At 38.4% G+C, this 21962-nt stretch overlaps 1 protein-coding gene across 1 annotated transcript in view; it reads right to left on the minus strand.

Moving 5' to 3' along the window:
• LOC121870165 (tryptophan 5-hydroxylase 1-like) overlaps window positions 1-21962 on the minus strand; it is a 49502-nt gene that overhangs the window by 9939 nt on the left and 17601 nt on the right. The window contains 11 exon segments of the mRNA XM_042371928.1: window positions 541-676; window positions 1254-1266; window positions 1268-1301; window positions 1740-1838; window positions 3264-3281; window positions 3283-3312; window positions 6379-6446; window positions 13058-13158; window positions 15075-15172; window positions 15174-15283; window positions 15713-15868. Of these exon segments, the coding sequence (XP_042227862.1) occupies window positions 541-676; window positions 1254-1266; window positions 1268-1301; window positions 1740-1838; window positions 3264-3281; window positions 3283-3312; window positions 6379-6446; window positions 13058-13158; window positions 15075-15172; window positions 15174-15283; window positions 15713-15868 (863 nt within the window).

Consider the following 21962-nt stretch of genomic DNA (forward strand, 5'->3'; position numbering starts at 1 on the left):
TCAGTATCACTACGTAGGAACTGTCTCTTCCGTATTCTGTAAACTTGGAACACACACACACAAACACACACACACACACACACACACACAAAACACACACACACACACACATTTTTTCCCCTTAGTGTCACCATCTCTTTTCAGAAATGTATGATCAACATCATTCTCGTGGATTTCACAACTCCAAATCAGAAGACACCAGCATCTAATAGATCATAAGAGACCGTAATATCTTCTCAGAGAAATAAATATGTGCAAAAATATTTGACCCAAACCTAGTTAACTACATTAAATCAGCCGCGTCCAGGGTTCTACCTGTTACTAGAAAACTATGGCAGTACTCTTGTTCAGAAACCTGGATATAGTGGGATTAATGTTATAAAAATACCTAACTGCCATCTTTAAAACTGATAAATATCTGTTATAAAATATTGACAGCGACCAAAGTAACAGGTGGATCCCGTATAATTCTTCTGTTATACTAGCGGTGGATATTTTCGGTTCAGGGCTGGATATCACAGGTCAGGAACGGATACTCACGGTTCAGGCGTGTAAAATGGATCTGAGGAGTGGCGGATGTATTGCGTACAGTGGAAGACCCTGAAGGCGAGTCCTGCTAGGAAGTCCCTGGGAGACAAGTACCCAGCCACGGGACGCAGCGAGAATCCTGTCGTGCCTGTAGGGGGAAAAACACGAGGAGAATCAATTAGTCCTTATATGAAAGGATAAAATAAATAGTGGTGGAGAATGATTCACTTAGCGGGTATTCAAGAGTACCTTCAAGTGAGAGGTGAAAACTTAAGGAGTGAAGTGTGTGGAGACCAGGTGTTCGAGGGTAGAAAAGAGAGATTATACTGTATACTGAGGGAGACAGGAAGGTATAATGAGACTGCAGGGATGGAAAGACCTTTATGATCACACAAGATAAAAGACTTGTAGTAGGGATGACATTTCGTATTAGTGAAAGTCTGTTGCGAGGTTATGGACAGAACGCGAGTCCAGGGAATGTTTAGGCTGGGTGACTATAAATAACACCAAAGACTTATTATTATACTGAATGCCCAATTAGCCGATACAAACTAGTTGTTACTGTTGTCATGTTGTAATGAGGTGCTTCATCTACCAGGTTCTTACAGCACAGATCATAAGGTTTAGTTTCTACACCAGACAAGTGGTGGATGAGGAGACAGGATCTTGCTGCACGGAAAAGAGTATTAAAGGTTCAGGACGGACGTAGAGGTTAATAGACTCACGTTTCAGGTATTTTGTCGATGTCTGCCAGCTGAGGAATGTTGTCCTCCCTGGGAAAAAAAAAATTTATATTCTTACGTCTTCCAGGATGAAAGTTAGTTTATATCCCTTTGTTATTATTCATTCACTTATTTATTCTATATATTTGTTGTGGTTTACGTTATATGAAATCATTGACGCTTAAGATTTATATAGAGTGAGATAATCAAACGCTCTCTATATTTCCATCTTTCTCTTTCTCTCCCTCTACCTTTATCTTTCTCTGTCTCTCACCTCTATATCTCTTTCTCTCCTATGTTTCTATCTACCTGTCTGCCTGTGTCTTTCTCTTCGGTGTGTCTCATCTGATTCTTTCTCTGCCTCTCTGTCTGCCCTATCCTCCTCCTATCTCCTCTTACTCCGTTACCCCCTCTATCTCCTTTTATCACTCTTCCCATTTTCCTTTCTTCTTTTTATCCACCCTTTGTCTCTGTCTGTCTGTCTCTTACCTATAGCCGCAGTACTTCACCAGGTCGGGCCAATTGCGGTTGTATTCCTTGCAGGCGTGACTCGGGTATAGACGGAACAGCTCCTTGAAGATGGTGCCCCTGTTGTGGTGAGAGTCTTAGTGGTGGTGACAGAGGAATGGCAAGAGTTGACAGTCTACGTGTGACAGAAACAAAGGAACTTTAAGAAAGGACAGAGTACTTGTGTTGTTTTCTGTCTATGTGGATTGATGGTAAGAATAAATGGATTATTATATAGGAATGAGTGTGATGGTTTACACAAGGAAGCAAATTTCTGGATAGGCTTTTGCAATTTTATTATATTTTTATTTATTTATTTTTGTTTTATCACGAGGCGGACGTGTCAGGGACCACATGGGCAACGGAAGTGGAAATGGTAAGTGGATAGGTGGCGGGTGGGTAAGGGATGGATGAGTGATGGGAGGGAAAATGGATATTTGATAGTAACTGGAAGGGGTGGTGGGGGGAAGCTCATTGGTGTAGGTGTTTTAGTATTAGCACAGATATTCAAACCACAGACGTAATGCTTCTTCACTGCCCATTACATTTTACAGCGTCTTAATACAGAAAAGGTCAGGTGGCTGGTCCTCCTTCATGATCCCTCCTGCTTTCATTTCCCTCTCGTCCCTCTTTTGACCTTTAAGATATCAGGGTAACCACCACCTCCATCACTGACATTGCCTACCAGAATACCGCACTTTAGTGTTCGTAGACAACTTGACTGACTTTGGTCTCGGCTGGCACCGTTGTTCTCATTTAATTACATCTAGAACACAGAGCTCACCCACCTGTGACCTGTCCCTGGGTGAGTTGGCACTAAATTGTCAAATATCTCTCTCTCTCTCTCTCCAAACACCATACACACACACTCACACGCGCAAAGGCCGTTCACGACCTCCCCACCCGCGGATGGATAATTCTAAAGACAGAGCTTAAATTTGGTAGGGAGGTGCAGGCCTAGGGGATGATCGTACACTATATCCTATTCCTCCAGCCAGGCGAACTGATAACTCACCTAAATCGGTCGAAGACCCTATTGAAACATCATTCAGAAATTGGAGCGAAAGATTTTGAATGGTGTCGCATTGAATTATTTGTTTCAAAAATTTAAATTCTCAGAAATTATGTTACAGGAGGAAGGAAATAATATAATAATTTCATTGATATTAATACTACAAAAGGAACTTTAATAATAATAAAAATAATAATAACAATAATACAACAATAATAATAATCTAGGAATTCATATATGAAGGTTCAGGTACTAGTGAAGAATTCCTTGAGGAGTTTTGTAACTATTGCTCCTCACACCCTGTACGACTATTCCGCTATAGGCGTTACACAGGTTATCTGGGGTAAATATTTGGAGCATCATTAATAATTTATTCTTATCATAAAGTGTTCTCATATACATTGAAAACTACGTATATGTATACATAATACACATATACGACTCAAATATACTGTATAGAGAAGAATACTGTATACACACATAAACATACATACCAGGTTTTTATTTCCTCGCGTGTACTCCACACGGGGGATCTCGTGTCCACTAATATAGGAAGAAGAGAATAGGAATTAATAGGTGAACATTTGTCTGAGTTAATATTTCGTCAATAAATCATTTTTAAGACAATGGGCGGAGTGAGAATGACAGCCAGAGAAGGTCTATTAGAATAACATCGATTATAAAATAGTAAAACACTGCAATAAGAATTCAAATCTTAAAAGGGGTAACAAAATGATTTACATTATATTCTGAGCTTTCATGAGAATCATAATTTTGTTCCTTACTTATAGCTAAAGACAGTCAAGGCTCTAAAGCTATGTCTTTACACATGTTTATTTTATATGTGTATTATTGGATAATTTACACACATGTTGCTTTATTAATTTTATCATGTTTTGGTGTTTCATTTAACATGATATTAACATACCCATCTAGTTCACCCTTGTCACGTCACAGTACACCTCACCGTTACATATCTACGCCACATCCATCCCCAGTAACTACCCAACCATCATAAACACAAACTCTGCTTCCACCCCCCAGCCCATTCTTCCATTACCATCCACATCTGGGTTATACTCGTACATCCTAAATACCAATTATTTCCCTCTCATTCCTTTATTGCTTCCCAGCCACCTGGTCGACTTTCTTTCCAACACTCATATCACCTCCACAACTCCTTATGTGTGTTCCGTATTTGTTGCTCCTGCTCTCCCAGCATAATACTCACCCAGACTCCATCTACACTGAAATATTTGCTTCCTTTAACATATTTATTTCTTGTTGTTGCGCGTAAGCAAGGCCAAGATCTTTTGACAGCTTATATAAAGGACTCAAGATTTATAACACCTCTTCTCTTTCATTCACCTGACCACTGCTTTAGTGTAGAAAGAATATAACTGCTCAGCTGATTGACGTCCATGTTGTGTGTTGTATTGAGAGAGACTGTGTCCAAAGTGCCCCTCATGGCTACACCTTGAAGTGTCTTGGGGCCTAGATAACCTCGAAAACACTTTACCTTCCTATGATATCGGATTACATAACCAGAGAAAACAGAACATAAAGTGAACAAAGAAAAGAATTATTTCACCATGTGTGTGTCAACGTGTAAACCTTGTTTACTGGTGACTTCAACAATTTACGTATAAAAAAGAGTAGACGCGAAAATCAAGTGTAAAAATAAAATCCATCAATTTACCCAGCCATTTCCACGTAACTACTACTGTCGTGAAGAATTTGCAGGAAAAATAGTCTTTCCTAAAGAAGGAGAATTTACAGTCCATTATGACCTAAGTGGCCTGAGAGAGAGGGGGGAGGCGGGCACACTCAAGAGACTGGGAATAACAGAGTCACTCTGCAAAAGCTGCAACAAGGAGGAACTGTTTAAAAGTGATGATTCTCGGAGCATTGATACCAAGGACGACGACGACGACAATAAAGATGATAACGACGACGACGACGACAATAAAGATGATAACGACGACGACGACGACAATAAAGATGATAACGACGACGACAATAAAGATGATAACGACGACGACGACGACAATAAAGATGATAACGACGACGACGACGACAATAAAGATGATAACGAGGACGACGACAATAAAGATGATAACGACGACGACGACGACAATAAAGATGATAACGACGACGACGACGACAATAAAGATGATAACGACGACGACGACAATAAAGATGATAACGACGACGACGACAATAAAGATGATAACGACGACGACGACGACAATGATAACGAGAACGATGATGCAAGACGACGGACAAAAAAATCCCTATGCCATTGTCATGGCATGAAGGCCACTCAATAAGACCAAGCGTCTGTATTTTCTTGTAATGTTGTATTTACACACGTATAGGCAGTGATAAATACTATGTATACGTAAATACATGCATGACAACAGACATACACGAGGCGGCACAACATCTCCACTTCACAGTATACAACATGTCCTCTCTACACACATGTCCATTCAATATACTCAACATACCCACATCACACACACAATATGTTCAGTCAACATACACAAATATGTTACGAGAGTCGCAACTTAAATTCATATGTATATTCTGTTATTTGTATGTTGTGTTATGGGGAATGATGAACTTCTACTCGCGTGTCATTTGTGTGAGATGTTATATTTGTTCCTATTGTATTGTGTACTGAATCTGTGTATCCATTCATCATTGTGATAAAACCGCAAGTCATAAGGTTTTCTGGTAGATGTCTCCATTTATTGGCTAAGTATAGACGTATGATGAGGAGTGCCAAGAGTCACCACACTGGACTGTCTTATGAGTGTCTTATTGACCATACTGGATGAGTTAAAGCTTTTGTTAATGTTTCGTCTCATTCATTCGAGGTTTGGTGTTGGGTTAACCTAACCTAACCACCCGAGAACAGCCAGTCAGATTGTGGCCAGTATGGATGCCGGCTGTGGGTCTCACCTCCTTCGCCTCCACAGTGATGAGTACATTGTTATTTGTATTATGTGAACTGTCTTCACTTGTGTTATAAATGTTCCTGCTCCAGTTAGGTTAAGTACTGTGTATTGTAATTGATTTAATTGTAGGTTTAACACTGTTGTTTTGTCAAGGACTAAATTCTCGAACTGAACAAACTTCCTATTGTTTCTTGTATGCATTGTAAATATTTTATATTATTTATTTTAAGTTATTTTACTTGTTGGTTTTGCTTCACTGATATTTGAGAATAACCAGACTTTAAAAACGTTCCATGGTAAACAGTTTTATTAGTCGAGAACCCAACAGAAGGAAGAGTGAACGAAACCATGTCCACTCCACATACACAACATGTCCACTCCACATACATAATATGTCCATTCCACATACACATCATGTCCATTCCACATATACAATTTGTCCATTCCACATACACAACATTTCCACTCCATATAAGTCCACACACTCAACACACTATCCACACGTAATACACTCCACACACACCCACATCACACTCAACATACCTACAAGATACTACATTTACCACGTACTCCACACCACATACCACATACTACACACTCACCATAAGGGAAATAACACAGACAGACATAACTATTTTGTACTTACAATTTATAGTTCATAGCCACGTCATAGAAGATCTGCCTTCTCTTCCTGTAGACTGGGTCCTTGAAGCCCTAGATGAGGAAGGAAGGAGAAAAAATAATGACGATAAGTATAATATTAATAGTAAACAATTAAGAATATATCTAACCCACTAAATTTAAGATGTCATTATTACACACTATGTTTCAATGTTTATTAGATGCATCCTCGTATACCCAGATGGGATGTCAAAGTAGGAATGTTTTAGCCTCTGATCCCCGGTAAGTCTTGTTTTATTTCCGTTTTCTTTGAGTGTTAAAAGATAATTAGGGGTAACTATATTAGTTACGATTCGAACACGAACTTCTGGTTAAATTTATCTTGAGACTCATTTGATTCACCTTATCGTATTTTTTTATTCGTGGGAACTGTGTTATGGTACTGTGATTTTCTTTCCATTTAAAAACCAATATAGGTCATTCAGTATTTATAAATATCTTTCCTCAACCTCGTATGACAGTTACACCTTATTTGACATTCAGAGACAAACTTGGTTGGCTTCATGTATACAGTATTTGTTAGTCACCAAACCCCACATAGGCCAATGGTCAAAACTAGAGTATTTATACTGCACATATGACCCGGTGGAGGTACAGGCTATATTTACTTGAAGCCAGTCATGTTTTCTCCGAATGTCAAATAAATAACTTGTCTCCTACTTGACTTTTTCAGCCGAGAGTTCTATTGTTTTTAAAAGTTGACAGACAATTGTAATTACTAAACTTGTTATGTGGTTAAAGATATGAGTTGTTGAAGTGCAGTAATAACATTATAGCGTTAACAACATTCCATTTGAATAAGTAACTAACTTTTATATAGGTAAGCAGAGGATATTATTTTCCTTTAAGTATAAAAATCTGTGTAACTATTGCCAGCGTTCAACATGTTCTCCTGCACCTGTCTCAGCTGAAAGGTTTGTGGTGGACCATGAAGCCTTAACATTGAAGCACGAGCAGTAGTTCAGTATTGAGGCCATCTAAGAAATAATGTAATACAAAAATAACGTCTATACTCAGAGTCTGATATACATTAAAGCAACGAAGAATTGTCAAAAATAAAAATGTTTACGATCGATATAGTTCCTTATACATAGTTAAGGTGGTAGAAACTCATGTGAAATTACTGAGTGAGTAATAATAATAATAAAATAAGGCACATGATTAAGTTCACTAAAATACTTATACAACTTAGTCTTTCACAGGTTCTAATACACTGTACAGTAAATACATATTCTGTATAGTGAGAATATGTAAACATTTTTATATCGTGACAGTATATCACTATTATATCCATTATTTAAAACTGTTTTTTCTCTCAGCCACAATCAAATATTCACTCACTTCTCCAACCTTAAGTTCTGAACGATACTTTAGGCTAAATTCAAAAGAATTTCACGTACAGATAACGTATAGAAGGATGGTAAAAATCACTGTGTTAAGTTTGCATCACAGCAGCTTCAAGCACAGCAATATGAGTGTACAGCAGCTAATCACAACAGCTTGGCACAGCAATATGAGTGTACAAGTAGCTAATCACAGCAGCTTGGCACAGCAATATGAGTGTACAGTAGCTAATCACAACAGCTTGGCACAGCAATATGAGTGTACAGTAGCTAATCACAACAGCTTGGCACAGCAATATGAGTGTACAGTAGCTAATCACAACAGCTTGGCACAGCAATATGAGTGTACAGTAGCTAATCACAACAGCTTGGCACAGCAATATGAGTGTACAGTAGAATCACAGCAGCTTGGCACAGCAATATGAGTGTACAGCAGCTAATCACAACAGCTTGGCACAGCAATATGAGTGTACAGTAGCTGGAAACTGGAATGTGGAGAGTCTGAATAAAATAGACTACTCTTAAATCCGGTAAAGGAATGTTTGCTTGTGGAAAGGAGGAAGAGAAAAAGATAAACAAAAGAGAAAAGGAAACAAAAACGAAAGAGAAGCGTAAGAGAAAAAAAAAGACAGACAGACAGACAAAAGAGAGATAGAGACAGACAGACAGATGAGAGAAATAGAGACAGACAGACAGATGAGAGAGGACCTGAAGACAAAAGAGAAAGAGAGCTGGTGGAGAGAGAGAGAGAGAGAGAGAGAGAGAGAAGTAGAATAAGAGAAGAATAATACCTGTCCTGTCACACAATATATTGCCCTTACCCCTTTCTTTCCTCCTCCCAGTTTTAACCCTCCTCTCTCTCTCTCTCTCTCTCTCTCTCTCTCTCTCTCTCTCTCTCTCTCTCCCCTGTCCATCCATAAAGAGTAGACCTTATCTTAGGCTTCACCTCTTCTTCATCTTTCTTCCATTTCTCTATCCACTCTCTCCTCCTCCTTTCCTATCTCCTCTCCATCTATTCCCTCTTTCATATCCTCCCCTTTACTCCCTTATCCCTCTCTACCTCCTCTCCTCCTATTTTTCCTGTCGTTCTTTTTCCTCTTCCCCTTACTCCTCCTTCCTTCCCTCCCTTGCTCTTTCCTCTTTCTCCTCTCCTCGCCTTTTCAGTTTCTTCTATTTCCTATCCCTCCATTATTTTCCTCCCTCTCGTCCCTCTCCCCTTCTTCCTTTTCTCCTCCTCTTTTTCTCTCTCGCCCCTCCTCTCCCTCCTGCACCTTTCCTTGTCCTCCCCGTCCTCTACCTACATCCCCCGCCAGTGGCCACAATTCACCGTTGATGTATTAGATGTATTACTCCCGCCGTCTGGAGGGGAGGGGAGGAGTGGGGAGATGTGGGAGAGAGAGGGGGAGAGATATCCTTGCTTGTACGTGTGTTTGTCTTCTGTGTGTGTGTGTGTGTGTGTGTGTGTGTGTGTGTGTGTGTCAATACTTTCGAGTTAGCCCGACTGCATAACGAGGTAGACAAGACCCTGCCGGAAAGACGCTGCCGCTGCCCTTCCCCCACTAGATGTAGCCCCCCACGTGTGCAACATCTGTGATCGACACTACCGGTCCCGTATCGGCCTCTTTAGTCACTTCAGAACTCATCAACCTAGGTGACATCCTTAATAACTCATATAATATCATAGCTCGATCATCGTCATCTGATTCCTAGTGACAGCAAAGTAGTAGTAGTGTGTGTGTGTGTGTGTGTGTGTGTGTGTGTGTGTGTGTGTGTGTGTGTGTGTGTGTGTTAGAAATGCATATTGAATGGAAAATCAGCATTTTTAAATGAGATTCGCTCCTTTGAACAGCTAAGTGTGAACCGGCATGCCTACTTAAAATCAAGAAAGATTAATTGTAAATTAATAATTCAGGAAACTTCTTCTATGGACGTCTTACAAAAGAGTTTCTTTACCTTTATAAAGGATAATGAACTTTCTGTTCCTTTTATTTTGTCAAGAAATTAAACCCATGTTTAATCTATTACAGTGTTGTCTTGTTCTGACTTAGTTTGTGTATGATTTTTCCCTGAAGTATATTATGTTTTTCGTGAGAGGTATATTTTTTTGTTCTAATAAGAATATTATAACTATGAATATATCAACATTATGTATAGAGCTGCGTGAAAGTACTTTTTACAATATAATTCTACAGGATATTTTACTTTTCGTGCCTTAGTAGTGCAGTATTGTGAGAAGTTGTGATCCACTTATTAGGATTCCTTTATTTATTCTCGACATATTCACACCTTCACTTAAATAAACTGAAAAATCCCGAACAGAGAAAATACCCAAAATGGAGAAACTGTGAGCTCCAGTTACCGCTTCTCTGTTGACGGTGCAGTACTACTATTGTTAATACTTGAAACTCTCAGGTTTATGGAGCCACCAAGAACTTTCTATATGGTTAATCAATGCCAGGAGGCCCCTAACTCTACATCAAAGGCCCCTTGAGCAGACTGCGGCCATGGTGTGGGGCTTCCTACGTCCTCTGATCGATCACACGGGATTATAAGTGAAATTAACTCTCCTTCTGTTTGATGGGATGAAGAGTTTCATATAGAAAATGGGGAGTGGGTTTTATTTTATAGGGGAACCTTTAATAGAACGCGTCATCAAGAAACACATCAGGCGGTGCTGGAGTACTGTAGTTTATTGATCTATAGCTAACAAGCGCATCTTGAATTTCACTGTCTCAAAAAAATTACTCCGGGGCGACAAGGTACTATTGAAGTAGTTTCCAGCAACAAACAACTCAAGAGTCTCAGCATCAACCAAAATACCTTATAACCCCCTTCACTGGTCCTGCCACCTGACTGATAGTAATAGTAACAAAGGAATCTCTATATTTGATTTATAGTTCAGTTTTAGTTAATCTGTTGACTGACATATTAAAAAAATATAAAACATAAGGAAAAATTGTACACAGATTCATATCATGGCCAAAAAAAAAACATTACTAAGCATTTAAATATAAAATTTTAAGGGACAACAAACAAATCAATTGAGTTCACATAAACTTTAAAAGTTCTCAAAACAGTAAAATGTCACAGAAATACTATTAAAAATGGAGTGAACAAACAGTAAAAAGCCACAATAATTAAATTGGAGTGTTCATACAACGTAACATATGTACACTACAGGATAGCTTGTACAGTACTTTTATGTGCACTACACAAGCATCATTATGTAGACGTCCATCATTACGTAGCTAATCTAACTTAACCAACCAAAAAATAATCAACATCCGTATCATTAACCAACCGATCTAACCTAGCCTATCAAGATCGAGTCAACTTCACATAACCAAAGTAGGTTATGTGGTAGGAAAGGAAACACAAACTTACACAGACAACTTGAATCATATACTTAATGTTCAATAGTTTGTAAGTTTATTTAATTGTCGAGTTTTCTACAACTTATGAAACATCAAAATAAAACTAGACTGAAAATCAAAAACATTGAAAACGTGATTTATCTTTGTCAAAAAAAAAGTCTAAGACGCTGTAAATTAATGATCTTAATATCCATTGTAAATAAAGCTATTAATGTAAACTCGTGATTTATCCAACCCCTGTAAACTTCTTGATACAACTAGGCAGCAATCACCGAGCTTAAAATCTACTAAATCCGCCAGTGTCCAAATTCGCAAGTGTTCAAATCCACCAGTGTTGAAATTCGCTAGTGTTCAAGTTCGCTAACATTCAGCAACAAAATGAATTCCATTTAAAGTGACGAACGTTTATACCTAGAAAATAGCCTCCCCGTATTGATGACGCCACACGCAACCACACGACTGGTAAATAATATAGATCTTCAGCAAGTGGTTATGACACTAGAATGAAGTGCTGGTTTCATTAAGACGGCCAATAATGTTACTGAACAAACAGCATAAGAAACGCGTCAGAGGTTACCCAGCACAATTTGCATACATTCGATTTGCAGATGAACCTTAAACGAATACGACCATCAAGGAAAAAAAAAACGATGCAAATTGGTGTGTACAATAAAGGAGATTAAAGAAAATGTATTAAAAGTCAGAGGGGCAAAGATTCGAAAGAGTTCATCGACGGGAACCAATATTAATTTTAGGATGACAGAGCTTAAACATATAGGGATACTTTATTGCGTTTTGGGCAGAAATTTATAGTTTTAGTGTTATTTTTATCATCTTTGGTGGGTTTTCAGTTTGCTGGCGTAAATTTCGCTGATTTTAATGTTTACTTCTCAATCAAGTAAACTTCACATGGTCAGCCTCGATCTGCCATGAGAGATCTGTACGTGCCTAAGAATTTGAAATGGAAATCTTCAGTCTCAATATTTTGTTGTTGTGTTAGAGGTGTTCTGCGGTGTGAGTGGGAACCATTCAGTGTGTTTCGGACAATATTGCAGCTGTTATTGACCTTCTCAAACTTCATGGTGTTTCGCGTCCAATGTGTGGTACAGATGCTATTATCGTGAAGGTAAATTCTTTTGGTTTGGATAAAGGCGCAAAATCGCCAAGACAAAGGTCAAGTAAGGCTACGCTTATGAAAGTTAGGTCAGGTTTCTTTAGGTTTGGTTTAGTCAGTTTTTTTTAACAATTTTACCTCACAATTTCCTTCGGCTTCAAAGCCTTGTCACTTTGTACACTCAAAATCATAAGTAGCGGGGTTGGGTCTTATCTCCATAGCTATTCATTTCCGCCAGAAATGAAAGATATATTCTTTTAATAAATCGCCATTAATTGTTGGTGATTCCAGTCTATGTGACCTAAACATCTTTACCATAAAAGGATATATTAAAACAGGCAGAAAGTATTGATACCACTTGTATCTAGGTGGAGACTAGACAATTATTATGGCTCTAAGTGTTCCTAACTTACTATGACCGAATCTAACCTTAAACATAAAATCCAGCAGATCACTCTTGTTATCCCTCATGAAATTTAACAAGATGATGCGGCCAATTTGCAGCCGTCGCTCGCCGAGTGTTAAGTGATGATCATTGTCAAGTAATTGATTATAACCTTATTAAAACGTTATTCATTTGTACTGCCACTCGAATAATTGATGTTATCCCTTACTATTTCCTCAAAAATCATCACCAAGTAAAAATTTAACCACTTTTATTGTTCCTTTGCAATACAAACAGATCATCGGCATCGGAGCTACTGGCCCATATTAATAGTTATATCTATATATTTATATCACTACTATTGTAAAAACATATGATAAAGATTTTTGTCTCATTGTTACAACATACACGATGAATGAGTAACTTACCGGGTGGTCAGCGTCGAGGTCTGAGCCGTACATGAGAACCTTCTGAAAGTTGTCGAGGTCACTGATCTTGCGGGGGAACCAGGGGCACAAGTCACTGAAGTCTGTATCAGCGGCACAGACAAATAACAGTGAATAATACATCTTATAGTCGTGTATAATATACCTTACATAATTGTACAGAAAATTATATGACCTATTTTAGTTAAAAGTTTTATTATATAAGGTCTTCCCTTTTTAAGAAAATAACAGTTTGCGTATTAGAAGTCAATTTTAATACACATCCGGTCAAATTTGAAAACTAATACGTCCAGAATATGTGAAGTATCATTCGACACCTGAACGGCCCGTGTCGTCACTCCTGGTTAACGACACTGCCAGTAAACACTGTCTCTTGATCTGTGTATTTACTCCTGATGTGTGTTAAGTGAACCCATCTCGTTTCGGTTAACACACAGCAATGTTGAAGCTAATTTGCTCCATCTCGATGTCTTACTCTGAGAAGCCTGTTAGATACTTTCTTACATCATAATTTAAGGACAAAAAGTTTAAATTACAAACCTTCGATAATCCAGACTGAGTGACTATCAACTAACTTACGTAGCTTTTGTAGTTAATTAACCTACTAAGGGGAAATGGACGAGATTATCTTCGCTCATGAGAGAAGGAGGAGTTTCCATGATCATATTAGCTACCGTTAGTTGTTAATGAAGTCTCGAGAAGAAACAATGATTATTATTATTATTGAAGTGTCATAGTTTGTGCGAGGCTTTCGTTTTAGGGAAGGAGAAGAAACAAATACGGAGCTGAATATCTCGTGGGTGATGGCTGGGGAAGTATTGATCTATTAAACGTTTGAAATTTACTTTATAGTTTTCGATTAAAAAGTTGTTAGGGTCGCGTTTTAGTGACCGATCAATCAAGTTGCCCTGGGTAATTTTGTTAACATCATCACACTGACGACTATGGTGAAATATAGCTCGTAGTCTTAATGAACTTGTAAGGCATAATTAAACACGATTTGGGACAAAATATTAAGCAGTTATTTATTTCTTCTGACATTAAATTAAACCAAGCATTACAAAATGCAATTATCACATTATATGTTGTTTTACTGACATAAATGCATCCACTAGGTAACAATTTGGGAATTAAAAAGTGATTGTTTTTATGTTAAAAATGTAATTACTACCTTTGTTATGCGCTAAAAGACCTTAGTTGTCAAAGTGCAGTAATAACATTATAACAACAACAAAACAAACACTCACTGAGAATGTTACACAGTAAAGTACAACAAATAAATGTTTCAAATTAAACTGATCAAACGTTGACCCAGAGAGCAAGACCACGAGCAGGAGAGGTGTTAGGTGCAGCTTTACTCACAAACTGTTCAAGACTTGAACTTGTTTTGGGGATTACTGGCCACTTCGCCTTTAGGCTATTTCGGCCGGAGCTTCAAGACTTCAAGTACACCAGGCTATATGCAACAGCCAAGGTGTGGGGTGGGGGGTAGAGAAGACCGACCACCGAAGTCTACAGGTAAAAATCCTGTCGATGGGAGCCGGTGGGTCCTCGCCACGTGGAAACACAAGTTCCAACTTGTGTCTCAGTTACCTGTGAGCTGTCACACGAGTAAGAAGTATTTCTTCAGATTTTCTACTTTACAAACTAAGACACATATGAAGACTTCCCATTTTTCCAAAGTTCATAAAATCAACAATCAACAAAAATATAATGTATGCTCAGAAGTGCTAATGTATGTTCTATGATAAAAAGAGAATCAACCTTCGAATTCGTCAGGAAAGAGAAAACATTTACAAACTAAGCTGCCATCCTATTACATCATACACACAAAAAAATCATATGCTTGACTCAGCGATTTTTTCTTTGATCATTTTGACCATCATACTCACCCAATTTGATCTAAATCTATACTTACTAAAGCTTTATTGACTTTTAGTAACAAATCCTCAAAGGTCTCCTGATCATCTGATTCTTCATGACTCGTGGAATCACTCACCGAAGCTCTCCTGACTCATGGGAGTGGGTGGGGGGAAATTCTCGCCCTTGTCGTAGTCGTGGAGGCTGAGACAAGACATCTTTCGTTGGAGGAGTTGTCAGATCGTCCATCTTGGAGTTGTCACACTCGATGTCCACCATAATCTCGTACTCTGAGTTGCGACGACGAGACTTACGACTCTCGATGTGCACCACATTGATGCCGCGGTCCTGGGGTCACAAGGTGATATGTTTACAGTACATAGACGTTAACGTAATAAACATTGTCACGTCATACACAGGTGAAGTAATGTGTTTACTGGAGATCATCATTTTGATAAACACGATCGGTGTGAAACTTTAGACACAACACCAACCAAATGCACATTTTTACTTAAACCGTCACCACCTTCATTGGAATCCAAGATTCTCTATATTTCTGATTTTCTCTATTTCCTTTTTCTTTCTCCTCAAGAAGTAGAAATTACATATTTCATAACATTTGATAAAAATACAGATATACTGTATTCTAATAGTACAGTAGCTACCCAAAAGAGAATTTACTGAAAGCATAACATAACCCATTGCATATGGGTGCCTAGATGCTGAAACAAACTGTACCTGAATATCTCTTAGAGTGTCTTCCTAAACGTACAGTACCTGGAAAACTTGGAGAGCCTTGGCGAGACCTCCGATCTGGTTCTTGAGATTGAAGACGACAGAGTTGTGGGCGGGATGGTACACCTCATCGCTGGTTTCCGGGGCCTTCGATTTCTTGGGCGGGGACGAGGTGCTGGACTTAGCTAACTTCTGTTGCTGTGGACGAGAGCAATTGATGTTTAGTAACTTGAAATTGTAGTTGGTGCCAATATTAGACAATGTGTAAATTAGAAACTGGAGTGCAGTATATAATCTGTATTGGTGTGTATTATAGTTCCTGTATCAGGTTGTGTTCAGGCTAATTAGCTTTAGTGAATCGTATATCAAGTATGTAACTGACTCGAGTGTAGGACACAAGTCCCCTAGAACAAAAGCCCCCAAGGTCAAGAACCCCCAAGGACAAAAGCCCCGGACAAAGCCCCGGACAGCCCCAAGGACAAAGCCCCCCGAGGACAAGGCCATAACAAATAATAATAAGAATTTTGTATCATTTTTATTATTTATTATTTACAGTTTACAGTTTATGAACCATATCTAACCTAACCCATTTTACACCTTTAACTGAAGGGGTTTTGTCCTGCTTTGCACTTTAACTGAGGGGGTTTTGTCCATGGCTTTGCGCTTTTTGTCCGTGGGGTTTTGTCCGACCCCCAACTGACATTGACTTGTGCTGTGGATTATCTTGTGTATCAATAATAATGAGTATAATTTCTAGTCTACGTCACAAGTGGCTAATGTATGTCAAGCTGATAAGATGAACATTACTAAGTTCTTTTGGTATATTTATTTGCGTAAGTGAAGAATAAATTTAACCATGTACAATCAGACTAGATCTTTATTGATTACTATTTAGAATCTGAGTAAGAAATTAGTAAAACAAAATACAGGGAGTATACAGCTGCCATCGCGATATATTTTTATAACTACAGTGTAATGTATTTGATTCACTGTAAATGTTTTTGTTTTTGTATTTTTTAAGACAGAAATTACACGAACTAGATTCATGAGTCACTGGAGACACCGAACGTTGTGTTGGAGAGGTCTACTAGTGAACACCTGACTGAGTGTAACCTTCACGTCCAGTATATATAGTTTATTCATAATTATAATAAACACAGTATAGGTGGAGAGTTATTTGCAGATGCAGTCCTTTCCACAGCAGTAACATTATTCATATGGTGCCTTTATTCTGGATACATCACTAATATCTTTATAGCCTAACAAACTTCTCTTCACACAACCAGTATATCTTTTTCAGTGTGGCGATATTCTTTAGAATTTTGTTCGCTTTCGGCCCTACACTAGGAGGTCTCTTTAAGTAAAGTACGTACAATACACCTATCCTGCCCTGAAAATGGTCAGTAATATCGTCACAAACGAATGTGCCGATTCAGATGGAGAACTGTCATTTTCTAAAATTGTATTCAGTTTTAGTAAGTATAAAATAGAATAAGTAATTAGCACGTTTGTCAACTTTAAAGATGTACTTCAAGGCCTGAATTCACAAGATGGACCCAGGCCAAGTCAGAATAATCAGAGGAGGGAATCCAGATAAACTGTTTCTACGTAAATTACATACGAGATTATCCAAATGTTACTAATTAGAAAGAGAGAGCTACAGTAGCCTTTAATTGTCACAGAAACTTCCTGCTGTTGGACAAAATAAATAGATTGTAGCTTCAAAGGTTCGCATTGTGTTGCTGGGTAATTGATTAGTTGCAACAACACTCAAAAACAATGCCATCAACAACAGCAATAAGACGAGACCGTCTACAGGACCAGCAACACAGTGTAACATATGTCTATGTATTTACATAATATTAAGATGTGTGCTGTATATTCTTTTTGTATCAGTCACTGTTGCAAGAGCAGTTTTCTATGAAAGGAAATGAGATATAATAGATGTATGTCCTTTGTAATAATTAGTTTATTTTTGGTATTGAATGTGAATTATATTGGTTCAATGTAATTTCTAATATTTTGTAATCATATAATATTATGTACGTATATGAAGAAGTTTTGAGTTAATATTCTAATTGTAAAGAGGTATTGTTTGTTTATGTTTAGGAACTGCCTTCCTCCATGGATGAATATAGGGTGTGGATGTGAGTCCAGGAAAGTGATTGTAATCTTGTTTCACCACAGTGTATCCTACATTTTGGCATTAATTTAATCACCAGCATTTGGGCTAAATACTAAGTGATACTCTTGTGAATGGAGGAAGAGCCATATTATGAGATTAGATATATAAATTACTAAATCAGTTGGGTCACAAGACCATGTAGTATTAACTCTTTATTTTGTTTTACGTTAATACAATATATATTAATTGTTATAAGCTGGTATTACTTTGAACTGATGACGAGATTTAATGGATAATTTCGGACGTATTTTCAACTGTCAGCTGGAGGTAGCAAAGGTTTGTCTACATGGTTCTGGTCTGTTAACCAAAGCTGTTATTTGCGAACATGAGTCTGATTAATGGGCATAGGAGTTGGAGCACTGCTGAAAGAGAAGGCTTATTCAGTAGTGGCTGTGACAACTAGCTATCAGCATCAGTATTATCAGTAAAAAGACAGCTGTAGACATCCCCAAAACTCAGTATCAGTTTAATTAGCAATAACAATAACAACGGCAATGAACAGCAGTTTAAATATTAAGTGCAGCATGTCCACAGCAGCAGCAGCACTATCAGCAGCAGTGGACGGTGGAGTGCCAATAATAACAAATCATCCTGGCATCTTTACAGACCAGCAGGCACCACGGCACTGTTTGGGTCGATACCACAGACTCTTAACATACTCTTGGTCAGTGGATGGTTAGAAAAAAACAACTACTGAACACTGGAGTGAATGTGTCCACACGCACATATGTTCAAGCACTCACACACTTACACACACAATGTTACATATGTCTATATATTTACATAATATTAAGATGTATGCTGTAGACTCATTTGGGGTCAGTCACCAAGAGAGGTTTTCTATGAAGGAAGCAAATATGAAAGCTGCATATCCTTTGTAATAATTTATTTATTTTTTACATTGAATGTGAGTTATATTATTTCTATATAATTTCTAATATTATTGTAATCATATAATATTATGTACTTATATAAAGATATTTTAAGTTATGAATATTCTAATTATAAAAGATGTACTGTTTGTTTACATTTCGGTCTCAGAAATGTAAACAAACAGTACATCTAAATATTCATAACAAACTATAAGTACAATATTATATATTCAATATAAAATTATAGAAATAATATAACTCACATTCAATGTAAAAAATAATGGACTCTATTACCCTGGAGGGAAGAGAGCTCAGAAACAACTGTGTGATCAGGAAAGTAAAACAGTAATCGTATTCCGTCCATTATACATCTTATGTTTTGGCATTGATTTGTCCATGAGTGTTAAGAGTGAATGATGGTGTGATTCTTTTGTGAATGGGGAAGAGCTACAGTATATTATGGGATTAAAAAGATAAATTACTCAACTACTTGGGTCACAGGACTATGCAATGCTATTATTTATGCTATTGATTATTATGAATTAGTATTTCTTTGATTCCTGATTCACTTTGCACAATTTAATGAATGGTCTTCTTGAATGTGACTTCACAATTGAGTTATACTAAATGACATCCTCAACTGTCAGCCAGAGGCGGCATAAGTCTGATTAATGAGCCTATGAGTTCAGGCATTGCTGACGGAGTTATTCATTAGTGGCCGTGACACACACACACACACACAAACTCACACACATTCCACACACACACACACACATTCGCACACACACACACACACACACACTTCACACTCCGCTCGCATATACTCACATTTGCACACTCATACACGCTCACATACACTACCACTCGCACGCACTCACATTCAGCTCACACACATTCACACTCACTTGTTGTATGTGTGTGTGTGTGTGTGTGTTGTCATGGTCACTACTGAATAACTCTCCTCCCTCAGTAGTACCTCCAAAATTTTTCATTCAGTTCTAGGTATAGTGATATATTAGCTCCTGTCTTCTAGGTAGAAGCATTTATATAAATGGGTTAATTACATTAGACTTGTATAACTATCATCCCCTGTAACTTTCCACTAGCTATGAGGTAGCGTTCACAGCACGTGTTAAGGTGTGGCCACGGGAAGTTGCGTCACTTGGTGCTGAGTTAAGCATTAAGTAACCGGCTCTCTGGCCACCTCTTGCGGACAGCAGTTTTGATATCACTCCCTAGAGGAAGACGTTATTGAGAGCAATCGTGGATGGTTCCGTCTTCCCTCGGATATATTTCCGTTCTCCCTCGATGGGTTCCTACTCATTCTCACTCAGCTATCTCATCATAGACAGGACGTACTTAACAGGGCCATAGCCTCCGTCCTCCTCTTAACACTCATAGCTACAGTGATTAAGTTACGGTGATATACACTTGGAACTGTATATAATATATTTTCTTAATACAGAAAAGACAGTTGGGTTTGCACTAAAACCTTATATACTTTTACATGTCTTAGCCCATTAACCCAGCAAGAATCAACGGTTAAGGCCAGTTCAGTGACATTAGGGAGTAGATGTTTAACAAAAATCGTCATCACAAAAATGAGACGAAGAGTTAACATGGTGTTATATATAGGAGTTGTTGATAATTTGGTGTTGTAGAGAAAACACGTGGTTGTAGGCCTCCCTCACTGGTGGTGTTGGAGAGGAAACACGTGTAGGCCTCCCTCACTGGTGGTGTTGGAGAGGAAACACGTGGTTGTAGGCCTACCTCATTGGTGGTGTGGTTCTCACGGGTATCGCACCTCTGGACCTACATTGTAAACACTGACCGAAATAACGCAGAGTTTCCACCAACCATTTCACTGTTTATGCACCATTTTTATTCATTGTTATTGTTTTCTGTTGACTCCCAGGCTGCTTCCGTGCCAGACAGTCAGGTGTGTGTGTGTGCATAACCATGACCCATAAGAAGATCGATAAACGAAGGAAATACTCGAGAGTTCTCCAATACAGTTCAGATTACTATCAAGGTCACCCAGACGGTTTTCCATTAAAAGGCTTCTACAAAAAAAAAAAAAAAAGGAGTCGACTCAGTATTCCTTCCTGCCCGGGTTAAAGTGGTGTTGTGAGGGACAGTAAAATACATACACATAAACACCCAAAAAAAAAACCCTCACTCATTCACACACCTTTACAAACTGTCTATATTACAGGTAGATAATATTTGACGTTACATGATGCTGAAGAAGACAGTATACTTTAGGGCAAATGCTCGATGTACAGTATATTAAATGAAGGTAAAAACCATATTTGTTACAGAGGAAGATGATATAGAGAAGATCAATATAGGTACAGTGTAATATATACTTTAATAGAGATATAATCATTTTATAGTGGGAGGTAATAGAGGCCAACTATCACCAAGTGTTCCAGTACTCCGTCAGAGGTTGAGGGGAGAGGGAGGAGTGGATGGGTTGAGTGGGGAGTAGATGGGTTGAGTGGGGAGTAGGGGTTGGTGTGGGAGTAGAGGAGGTGACAGGAAGCAGGACGGTGAGGGGGAGTAGAGGGGGTGACGGGAGTAGAGGGAGGAGGAGGAGTTGAGGGATAAGGTGGAGTAGAGGGGTGAGAGGGGCAGAGGGTGGGGGGGTAATAGAGGGTTAAAGGGGGGGAGTGATGGGAGGAGGGGGAGTAGAGGGCATGAAGGAGGGGTGAGGTGGTATAGTAGTGGGGTGAGGAGGGAGTCGGGGAGGTGAGGGGGAGGAGGAGGAAGCCGTCAAGAAGTATAGTCAATAAATTTCTTCCTTAATCGAGTTTTCATGATAGGACCTTACTTGTGGGTCGCTCCGTAAACTTATAAATCAGAGAAAAATTGATAACAGTTTGCAGGAAGCCAATTTATATAATGGTGATGATGGACAGAGGAGAAAAAAAAATCGTCATTAACTTCGATTAAATACATTACAGGGTTCAAAGATACGTATTTTTAATTGCCTTTTTTTGGGTCTTATGATAAAAAAGGTGTATTCTCATTCTCCTTTTAGACATTACTTTAATGTTGTAAATAACTCATTGTAAGGATCTTGTTATGTATAAAAAAGGAAAATTAATGATGAAAATACAAAAGTTGAGAATAATAACATAATGAGCTACTTGAGGCGCCTCCAGTTACATCTTCCTTAATTTGACGCAATATAACGCTTCCCAAACTTGAGATAAATATTCTCTGGGCGTCG

The sequence above is a fragment of the Homarus americanus genome, unplaced genomic scaffold (assembly GCF_018991925.1).
Source record: "Homarus americanus isolate GMGI-L3 unplaced genomic scaffold, GMGI_Hamer_2.0 scaffold34993, whole genome shotgun sequence".
Taxonomy (NCBI): Eukaryota; Metazoa; Arthropoda; class Malacostraca; order Decapoda; family Nephropidae; genus Homarus; species Homarus americanus.